General features: G+C 39.2%; 1 protein-coding gene across 2 annotated transcripts in view; it reads right to left on the bottom strand.

Moving 5' to 3' along the window:
* Positions 1 to 11550, bottom strand: part of unc5da (unc-5 netrin receptor Da) — a 198458-nt gene extending 186908 nt beyond the window's left edge. For both annotated transcript variants that reach the window (XM_060890757.1, XM_060890758.1), the window contains exon 1: positions 11130 to 11550. In XM_060890757.1, coding sequence (XP_060746740.1) covers positions 11130 to 11217 — 88 coding nt within the window. In that variant the 5' untranslated portion in view covers positions 11218 to 11550. The remainder of the gene's footprint in view (positions 1 to 11129) is intronic.
* Between the last annotated feature and the right edge of the window lie 530 nt (positions 11551 to 12080).

Here is a 12080-nt window from a genome sequence, read left to right as displayed (position 1 = left end):
CACCAGGCTACCACCTCCCTCATCTTGAAGTTGACTCATTAATTGACTCGCTAATGATGAAGCATGACTGATTGGCTTTAGTTAGTGCTGACTTAATACAACTTTATGTACTGTATATAGAGATTACACAGATCATTTATTTAAAGGTAGGGTCTCCGATTTTTGAAAGCCAATGTTGACATTTGATATCACCAAAACAAACACGCCCCTAACCCAAATGGGTCCCACCCCTGTATTGATAGCTCCGCTCACACATACATACGCAACCCAGGCAAATAATGTAAAGAAATGTTTCTTTATCATAGCTGAAGTGAAGAACAATACGATTCCAGATAAACAAACAAGCAAAAATGACACACAAGTATAATCATGCAAAGGACAGCATGTATTAGATCTGTGTAACAAAGCAATCGTGAAGGAAAAAAAGCGCCTCGGCGTCTTAAGTAAAGTTGGCCGCATATTCACAGATTGGAGTTTCCCGAGTCAATAACTCCTGAGCTAAACGCTGTTACTAGCAAAACACGGTTGTAGCTGCCTCTCTACACTACTACGATAGAAAAGAGGTGTTATTTGTGTATTAACAGCGTTTAGTCAGGAGTTATTGACTCTGGAAACTCCAATCTGTGAAAATGCGGCCAACTTCCCGCTCCTTCAGTTCTCTCCAGTGCTGTAAAGCTGATCCTATATTAACACGGGTCCTACTTCAAGCCATATCGTAAGCTTTTCTTCGCTTTCTTTCTTTGTTTTTATCCTCCATGTCAATGTTAAAACTGCTTTCTGCTAATGTCACACATGCGCACTGAACACTCTCTCCACCGCATATTGACAAGCCCCGCCCCTTTCTGCTCATTGGCTACATGTTTTGAATTTAGTTTAGATTTTTGTTTATTATTCGGCCCGACTCAGTTTTCTGAAGCATTTCTCAAAAATCTGAGACCCTGCCTTTAATGCACAATATTAGTGAGAGTAAGGAAGATTCAATTTGGGGAAAAATGGCACCCATTACCGTGAGGAAAAGTTAGTCTTCCTCTATCTCAGGGGCATTTCTGGAAGATTTATCGCTATGCTGGGGTCTTTCACTGATTAGTCGTTATTTGTTTTTTTCCTTTAATGGAGATTTCTGGATGTCACTTCTGAATTTCTGAATAACACACTTGCTCATCATTCACTCATACTTGTTTTTTTTTTTTATTATAACACGAAATACATTTTTTTATATAGTTGTGCTTACAAATGTTAAAAATAAAAAAATCAATAATATGAAATTCAATAAAATAAAAAAGTTATTTAGAAATATAAATAAATAAAATAAAGAAATAAATACATGTGTGTGTGTAAATAAAAAATTAAATGTAAAAATCAAGAAAAAAACATTTAAACATTTTTAGATCTAAAAACAAAAATAAATAAACAATAAATAAATAATAAAAAGATCATAAAGAATGTTTACTGTGCAATTTAAATTATGAATGAGACATAAATTTTGGATTCAAATAATGAAACAAAAGTGTGACAAAATATGGCACATTGCTGCAACCCTGCCCTAAAGTTAAATAAGTTGGAATCTCTTATTTAGTTCTTAAAAACAAAAAAAAAGTGTTTGAATTCTTGAATATCCTGGAATTTTATTATTAAGTATCTACAATAACCCTGAGATTGACCTATAAAAACTTACACACAACTGGTCATAAAGTAGCTATGCAGCAATCTAGATCTCGCTATTGAGCAAAGTGGAGAAGACAGAGGCAAGAAAACACTTCAAGTTTCAAGACAGCTTAAAGGAAATGGAAACATCTTCTACTGGGGTATACTGTATGTGTGTGAAGGTTGTCCAACAGCAGGATCCCGTGCTCGGAGCAGGGAACCAACCCAACCACTGAAGGGATAACTCCCAGTTCCGTGCCCAATTCTGGATAAAAGGCAAGGGTTGCATCAAGAAGGGCATCTAGTGCCAAAACATTGCTGATCAGATGTTCTCGCTGCACTGTGGTGACTCTGAACAGGCGGCACCCACAGCACTTAGTGTGTTAAAATGATGTTCAGCATGAGCATAAAATGTGAATAAGAGTTGAACACCGATCTGTCTTTATGATAACAGCAGCAGCTCTTACATCTACAGTATCCAGGTGGAATTATCCACTGAAAAAAAGGATGAAAATGAATTTTTTTTAGGAAATACAACAACAGAATGTGAGTCAGATTTCAAGCATCCAAATTAATCGGGCAAATCCAAGTCATAGTTTTATCATTATTTTGATGTGCGTGCACATACCGTGAAAGGTTACAATAAGAGGACGGAATTATTTACCCAGTGCACAGCACCACAACAACACTCTTATGTGAGCATGAGCATAAATGACATCTTACCTTAAAAACATGGTCCTCTACGTCCCGGTATTATCATCCCTATTGTGTTTAAACCTTAAGTGCAGACTCATAAAAGTGGAGAATGATGGAGTTTGAAAAATATATATCGACCATGTGCATTCTGGGAAATGTGATCTTTTATGGATAGCATGTTCAATATGTAGTGTGTCACTACAGGCATTAAATTCCCCATAAATAAGTGCGACACACACACACACACACACACACACACACACACTTCATTCTTTCTTTCTGCAATGCAAATAGACATCTGATTCATGCACAGACATGCTCACAATAATAGTTGATAAATAAAACATAACTTATGCTGAAATGATGATAACTGCAAAACACACCACAGTCAGAAATGATGTACAAATTTCATGAAGCAGAATGAGGTACAGAGACTTAGCTAATAGATTATTTGGGTAACTTTATGGTTTGCTTTAATTGTCTTAAGACTTGGCTAAAGAAACTTTCTCAAGACTCGTGTACAGTATGCAGTATCCAGTAGCAGTCCTTTGAATGTTGTAAATGAATATTACTCATTAATTATAAACGTTAGACCAGCTCCATCTGATTTCCATAGACTAAAGACCGTAGAAAAGGTCACGTCCTTAGGGCTAATTTGCTAATTGACTTGCAAATGGCTCATAAGGGATCAGTTAAAGTTAAAGTGGATGTCAAAAGGTCAGAGTTTCTGTTTAGTGCGAGAAATCAAAGCGCTTTTTGTCGAGATTAATATTTTGAAGAAGACTCCCCAGTACAGGGAATTAAATATTTCCTGTGTGTGTGTGTGTGTGTGTGTATGCCATGTCAGTTTCACATCAACCAAACTATAACTGAAGAAAGTAAATGTTGTTATTCTTGTAAATGCTGAATATTCCTAAGGATAAGAAAAGCGTTTTAAGAAATGAGGATACAAGTCATACAAATCATATGGTTCTACACAGCAAATTTCTGGAGTTGAATATACTGAAGTTAGACATAAACTTGGTAAGAGTTAGACTTTGGGTATTTAATGGTACTCTAAAGTGGTGTAATATTTTGGTGTTGATACACTGGTTGTTGAGGAGCCTGGTTCAAATACCACTGGTGTTGTTTGGTCTGCATCTTTCCTGCTCCCAGCTGCATTATCTTGAATTTTGTTGTGAGGACAAAAAAGTGCCATTTTGGTGTTTGGAAGTAATAGCTCAGTGGTTAAGGTGTTAGCTTGCTAAAGAGAAGGTTGTGAGTTTGAAGCCCAGATCCACCAAGCTGGGCCTCTGAGCAAGGCCCTTAACCCTCAATTGGTCAGTTGTATAAATGTTAGTCCCTCTAGATGAGAGTGTCTACCAAATGCTCTAAATGTGTTTTTTATTTTTTAATATTTTCACCTGACACCATTTTAGTATTTTAGATGTTGTAAGACTATGTAAGGGTTATTATTTAAATAAACTCTAGTTAGGAGTTAAATTTAACTCTGTATGTTAGTAGAATTTTAACTCCACAGGAGTTATTCGCAGCCAGAAAAGAGTTCATTTAACTTTGTGCTAGAGTATATTCGATGCTGTTTACCTGCATTCAGCTCCAGTCAGAGCTAGTGGACAGAAGCAGTGCAGGAAACTAATTTAGGTTGCAGCTGCTGATAAAATTAGGCTTGTGACATATTCATCAGTGTCCAACCCTGTGCTTTAGCAATCATGGACTGATGATAGAATCATCAGGGAAGGGGGTGTAAGGTTTATCTGATGTGTTTAGTACTGTTTCTACTGCTACTTTTACTAAGAAGAAGAGGAAGAAGAGGAAGAACAAGAAGAAGAAGAAGAAGAAGAAGAAGAAGAAGAAGAAGAAGAAGAAGAAGAAGAAGAAGAAGAATATTAAGGAGTATAATTCTATCTAGTGTGGTTAGAAAATCTAGTCTCTGCTATCCTCCAAGCCAAGTACCATGATGGAAGGTGATGGTGTTGATCCAGACTGTGAGAAAGCAGAGTTTAGCAGAGTGGCTAAAGTGCCCAAGAAACCATCCTTCCTCAAGACATGGACATTTACAGCATTTGGCAGATGCCCTTATCCAGAGCAACTTACATTTTATTTTCAATTGAGGGTTAAAGGACTTGCTTAGCGGTCCAGATTGGTGGACCTGGGATTTGAATTCACAACCTTCCAATCAGTAGTCCAACATCTGAACCACTAGGCTACCACATCCATACCATACCATACCATACCATACCATACCATACCTTACATACCATAAAATACCATACCATACCATACCATACCATACCATACCATACCATACCATAAAATACCATACCATACCATACCATACCATACCATACAATACCATAAAATACCACACCTTACCATACCATTTCATACCATACCATACCACAAAATACCTTCCATACCACACCACACCACACCACACCATAAAATACCATACCATGCTATACCATACCATTTGATGCCATATGATCAGACATATTATTTGATGACCACCATCATACTGTTTTAGTTTTATATATTGTTGAATTGTAACAACGCCTTTCTCACACCTTTCGCACCAGGTCAATTAATCTCTACAATGTCTTTCTCACACCTGTCACACATGACGGTTTCTAATTTCAGCAGCATAGCAGCTCTGTGCAAATGCTGTCTATTTTTGATAATAAGCTCAAAGTAACAGGTGCTATCTGTAGCGTTGCTGTTACCGTGGTTACCACACAAAAAAACACAAGCAATTTTCATCTGCCATGTCAACGTCTGCACTAAGCAGGTAGTTAAAAAGCCTTAAATGTTTAAAATCAATCAACCTGATAGCTATGACTGTGGATGGATGGTATCAGTGTCTCCTGATTCCATCATAAGTCATCTTAAGCCTAGATGGTACTTTAATCAATGGGCATTGTCTCAAAGCAGCTTTACAGGAATATAAAAATTTAGAATGAATTGATGAAGTTTCAATTTCAATTTATGTTTAAAACAGTTTAACATTGATAACAGTGGTGAGGTAAAACTACCTGAGATGATATGAGGAAGAAACCCTGAGAGGAAAACCCCAGACTCAAAAATTGAACACATCCTCATTTATGTGTCACCGTAAAGTGTGATTAAATAACGTCCTTTCTTCAACTGTACATACTGTAGTCAAGTGGAAATGTGTAACCGGGAGATTTTGAGAAACATATAAGGAGGAACCTAAAATCCACCTAAGAACCTACAAGAAGAAGTGAAGTTAGTGATCGTTTTCTACACAGGGTCAGGGGAACCAGGAGTCTATCTAAAACTAAAATGGCACTGCAGACATTTTAGAGACAGCAATCAGACTACAGCGCATGTCTTTGGACTGGGAGAGGAAAGCCCAGAAGGACAGGGAGAACATACAAACTCCACACACCGGGAAGAGGCAGGAATCAAACCCGAAGGTTCGAGGCAAACATGCTAACCTCCCTGTCTTGTACCTCATTGGACAATCTCTCAAGCATATTTAAACATATAAACACAAGAATTTTTTTTCTGTGAAATAAGGTTCTTGTTCCAATATTTAATAGCACAAAAAAAAACAAAAGAATACACAAACTTGTGAACCAATTAGTACACAACAGGATGCTTAGATCAACATAGAATTGTTGTTAAACAGTACAGTTCTACATGATCAATGGTCTACTTCTGCTCTCTGGTTTTGCCTGATCCCATCCTCATACTCTACTTCTGGTAAAAGTTCTCATCATTTGGAGCTTTCTCACTACTGTTAAGGATGTTGCCACTTGTACATCCTGGAGCAACATGAGATTGATGGGAATGGAACCACTTAGAAACACTGAAGATGGCCTTAGACTGCAAGTGATACAAGTTATGTTCTCAAGTCTCCATCCGTGAACAGTTTATAACTTTAACATGATAGATTTTGTGTTAAAACCTTAAAACTAAAACTTGGTTACCCAAATGACCATAGAGTACACAATTATAGAAGTTATAGACACTCTCTCGTGTCACTTGGAGACTATCACAAAGTCTTTGAACTGCCGTTGTGTCTGTCAGCTTTGTGCTTGAGTCTTCATCAGTGAACATTTAAAGACTTTGGCAGGAAATAATTAGTAACACTAATTAACACTAGTCTGTAATGAACTAAGAAATTACCCTGGCCTGAAATTACCCTGAGCTCTTGGTTGCTTAATTCCACTCGAATACAAACTGTTGTAGAAAGGACATTATTTACATTTACATTATTTCCTGCCTGGTTCCTCTCAAGGTTTCTTCCTCATATCATCTCAGTTGGTTTTTCCTTGCTACCATTGCCTCCAGCTTGCTCTTTAGTGATAAATGTTAGAGATATATAGTAAATTAATTTCAAACTTTACCATTTTTATTCTGTTTTTATGCTTTTGTTAAGCTGCTTTGTGACAATGTGAATTGTAATAAGCGCTAGACAAATATAAATTGAATTGAATTGAAACTAGCTAAGGGGGGCACGGTGGCTTAGTGGTTAGCATGTTTGCCTCACACCTCCAGGGTTGGGGGTTCGAGTCCCACCTCCGCCTTGGAGTTTGCATGTTCTCCCCGTGCCTCGTGCCTCGGGGGTTTCCTCCGGGTACTCCGGTTTCCTCCCCTGGTCCAAAGACATGCATGGTAGGTTGATTGGCATCTCTGGAAAATTGTCCGTAGTGTGTGATTGCGTGAGTGAATGAGAGAGTGTGTGTGTGCCCTGCGATGGGTTGGCACTCCGCCCAGGGTGTATCCTGCCTTGATGCCCGATGACGCCTGAGATAGGCACAGGCTATCTGTGAGTGAGTGAGTGAGTGAGTGAGTGAACCTGGTTGAGTTCCCTTTGGAGTCTGCTTCCTTTCAAGTATTCTTATCTCATCAAGACAAGGTTTATCTTTGCCATCATCAATTCTGGCTTGCTTGTTAGGAATAAATATCAAACGTATAATTTCTATCCTAAATTGATAACTTTCTGAAAAGCTGATTTGTAGCAATGTCCACTGTGAAAAATGCGAGACAAATAAAATTACATTGAAGTGAAGTGAAATAGAGTTGCTGAGTGTTCGCTGTCACAGGCACTCAAAGCAAAAACCCTGGTCTATATTTTCTCACATTTCTCACAGTGGTTTAGTCTTTCATTCTGTCGCATCACACCGTCTGTGGGTAATGTGTAAGACTCTTTTTAAAACCATAACACTGATGGATGTTGATTCATTTTCTAGAGCAGCTGCTCTGGTGGTACTCATTTATATTAAACCCACAGTCTCACAGAAGGAAAAAAAATGCATGCAATTCATTTGCAGCACCTTATATACGTATCAGTATCATCATACCTTCAAACTTTTACTCATATGTACGTATTTTAATCAAAGTGCACCTTTATCACTATACTATATGCTTAAGATCACATTTTTTTTGTACATCAAAACTAGACATTAATAAAGTGTACAATGGGTCGTTGTTTAATAACTAGAACATTATTATTTCCTGTAAATTGCTGTGGTGTAAGAGGATATAAACACTTTGGTACATGTTGTAGTTGGGAAATAATCAAATTTGTTTTTCTGTAACTGATTTATATATACAGTATATATATATATATATATATATATATATATATATATATATATATATATATATATATATATGTATATATATAGGTATAATGCTTCATACCAAACCCCGCACATCTGAGATGCTGTAGGTGGTTCTGGTTCTACAGGCACCGTGTAGCTTAGCATTGCAAATGTCACAAGACCAATTATACTCAACACAGATCTAGCAAAAATATGGCTAAACGGATTGTTTGGTTGAAGATGTGCAGTTTTGTGAGCATTTACATGACTTACCGTATTTTCCGCACTATAAGGCACACTTAAGAGCCTTAAATTTTCTCAAAAATCGGCCATGCGCATAATAATCTGGTGCACCTTATGTGTGCACTGAGTTCCAAAAATCTGTAAAAATGTTGTTGTGCGACTTTGGTAAGCGATCCGCTTGATTAACTGTCGGATCATTTCCCGCTGACACAGGGACGTAATACATACACTACGTATGCTGGCAGCGATAAACCAATCAGAGAACAGTACGTACGCTTACCTCCGCCACGCCTCCGGTAGGTATAGTACCGGTATGTTGCCAAACAACATTTGTTTCTTCCTAACCTACAGTATATGCGCACCACACTCCAGTCCAGTAGGTAAATGCACCTTAAGTTGGTTTGCCAGCCACCAATAAAAATCAGAAGAAGAAGAAGACAACATTTGTTTGTCTAAGGACCCCCGAAAATGGCACCAGTGAAGAGACATGCTTACGAGGCACAATTCAAACTACAGGCTATCAGTTACACGGTTGTAAATGGGAATAGAGCAGCTGCGAAAGAATTCAACATCAATGAATCTATAGTTCGGAAGTGGAGGAAGCAAGAAAATGAACTGCGCCAAGTTAATAAGACACAGTAGATGAGGATTTTGATGGATTTGTGGGAGAAGATTGATTAAAAAATAATGTGTGTGTATTGTTAAATAGTAGAATAAAGTTGAACTAAACTCACTGTTTTGCTTCCGTTACCTTTTTTGTAGACCGTATGTTTTGGCGCATGCTAAAAACGGGTCTATTTATGTACTTAACCCATACATAAATAGACCCGTAATTGAGACTGCGCCTTATAATTCGGTGTGCTTTATAGTGCGGAAAATATGGCATATTCAAGACATACAAAAACTTTAAAATAATTGAATGAAGTGAGTAAAACTGGCTGACGTAAACAAATTTATTTAGTTAGTTAATTACTTACTTACTTTGCTTCCTTTGTCCATTTTGAATTGCAGTGAAACCGTAGATGGTCTGCTGAGAAATTTAGTCCTTTCAACTTTTGATTTTATTTTCTGTATATGTTTTCTTCTGGTTTGATTGGTTTTTGTTGTGTATATGTATGTGTGCAACACCCATATGGATTTTTACAGAATCTTAAAGTTTGTACACACTTCAATACTTTAAATGTGTAGTTTGCTAACATGTTTATGTAACAAGCCTACTTCTGCCTTATTTCTAATCTTGCAAATGTAATGGAGACACTGCCAACTTGCCAACTGACTGAAGGGCCATTTATTTTCTGCACTGAGGGCACATATGCATAGCTTTCTGTGTAGGATCCTTCACATTTTGCTGCACTTCTCCAAGTTGGCTGTGACTGAAAGTTTAAATCAGGAGCACAGTATAAGTGCATCCATACACACACACATACACACAAACACACACACTGGCAAGAGCCAAAGAGGTCTGAATCATTTGCGATTCTGGGCATGACCAATTGTAATTATATGCAGTAACAAACAAAGTTAAATAAACTACATTTGTGGTTACAAATTTACATATATCCATCCATCCATGCTGAACTGCCTACACAGAGTCACAAGGAACCTGGAATCTATCCAAGGGGACTCAGAGGCACAGGATGGGGACACCCTGGATAGAGTGCCAAACTATTACAGGGTACAATCCTGCATGCAGAGACACACACATACACACACAAACATACCACATAATATTTTGATGTGCATTTCAGTATACAACACATGTTTTTTAACCAGTTGAGGAAACTGGAGAACATGGAGGAAACCTCTGAGGCACAAGGAGAACATGCAAACTCCACACAGGTCAGAGACAGTACTCGAACCTAGAACCTTGAAGGTGTGAGGCAAACATGCTAACCACCTCACAGGTCCACAGTCCCTGGTTCAATCATGAGCTCGGGTTGCGGTCTTTCACTTTCTGTGCATGTTCTTAATGTGATCTCATGAGTTTTCTCCAAATTCTCAGGTTTTCTCCATCTTCTACTTTAAATTGAGAGTGTGTAGACTGCATTGTGATGGAACTGTTGTCCTATTTATGGTATATTTCGGACTAATGAAGACTAGTGTCCATATTTCAGGCTCTGGTTCCTGCAATCTTGACCAGGTTGAAGCAGTTACTGAAGATGAATGAATAAATAATGTATTACAGCCTCTTCTAGCCTCTCTCATGTCCAAATCTGGCTGCTTTCCAACTTGTTTCAATCTTGGATCAAACATTACTAGGCTGCTATATTTAAAGACAGTAATGTGAAAGATATAGGACATAAAAACTGAGAGACACAGATGAGTGTGAGTGAGAGATGGAGAGGGAGCAGGAATGAACAGCATGAAGGAAGTGTAAAACCTGTTGCACAGTGTTCTTCGCATGAAACCCTGTGTGATTTTTTTTTATATGATTTTTTTTTCTCTTTTGCCTGAGGGAAGATGTAAAATACACTCACAGGCACACACGCGCGTGCCCCAAGCCTGAAAACACACCGTTAAACAGTACCATTACATTTAATAGAATTAATGCACAGCATTTGGCTGCGCAGCATGAATTTGGCTCCCAAAGCACTATAATACATCCAATAAATCTTAGACTTGAATAAACACCAACATCACTGAATTAATTCCTAAGCACTGTACGTGTTCAATCGGCACTGCAATTCTCAGCAACGCGATCACTTTCCAAGATCAGAGAAATGACAAGAAAACACAGAAAAGCTTCAGAAATGTCCGTTGCGCGTAAAATGGCATATCATCCAAACACATAGAGCACTTAGATGCGCTACACACACATACACGCACGCGCACGCACACACACACACACACACACACACACCGTCTCAAACAATGCAGTAACTTTTTGTTCGCTTCACGCGCTAATAACTCTACGCGCACTCGTGGACACCTTCAGGACCGCGCGCGCGCGTGTGTGTGTGTGTGTGTGTTCCTCACCTCTGGCCTCCACAGGCGACAGAAACACGCTGAACGAGGCTGCCACGAGGCTCCAGCACAGACAGTGTGCGCTCCACGAGCGCGCCATCACTGCTCAGCTCGCACCTCCGTTCCCTGCGCACGCATGCATCTGTGTGCGCGTGCCGCCTTGACGGATCGCTTGCACCGTCCCGATGTATTGCCGAAGCTAAAAGCTCTGCCTTGTAATAGAAAAAGTCCTCCACGGGAGTGCACCGGACCAGAGAGAGTATTGCGGGACTGCGATGCTTCGGATGAGAGTACATATATTAAGACGGGGAGACACACACACACCCCACACCCACTCTGCGTGCTCTCCTACACCTACGAGCTTGCTGAGTCCCAGAAGGAGCCGCCCGCGCGTGCCAGAGCTCCCTGAAAGTCAGGATGAGACGCGAACAGCTGGGAGAGCAACGAAGGTTTCGATTAGGGCTGCGCAGGAGCGAGAGAGAGAGAGAGAGAGAGAGAGAGAGAGAGAGAGAGAGCAACAGCTTTGTGCATTAGTGCAGAGCTCTACAGTAGTCACGAGCCGCTTGAGTTTTATTAAACAACTGTATTCTTCTCTCTAACACACACACACACACACACACACACACACACACACACACACACACACACACACACACAGGGGCGTGGTCATCTGTATGAAACAAGCCCCAGGTTGTCAAACCCTTTCAGGAGAAATTAGCTGATGAATGCTTAAGATGTTGCCAGTTTATGACCTCATAAACTAATTTGCATACTAATAGGTCGTCGGGATTATTTGCATATCAAAACGCATTGCTTGAGGAAAGCAGTCAGAATAGAATATAACAGAGTTTGATCAGAATTGAATAGCATTGTGCTTTCACAGCTCCAGGGTTCGGAATACCTGCCACGGCATCCCACATGTTCCCCCTCTGGGTTCCTTTCAAGTTCGCTTAGCCTTTTTTT

Source organism: Tachysurus vachellii, chromosome 17 (assembly GCF_030014155.1).
Source record: "Tachysurus vachellii isolate PV-2020 chromosome 17, HZAU_Pvac_v1, whole genome shotgun sequence".
NCBI classification, from domain to species: Eukaryota; Metazoa; Chordata; class Actinopteri; order Siluriformes; family Bagridae; genus Tachysurus; species Tachysurus vachellii.
The sequence above is the reverse complement of the archived record's forward strand: the minus strand, read 5'-3'. Positions and strand labels throughout refer to the sequence as shown.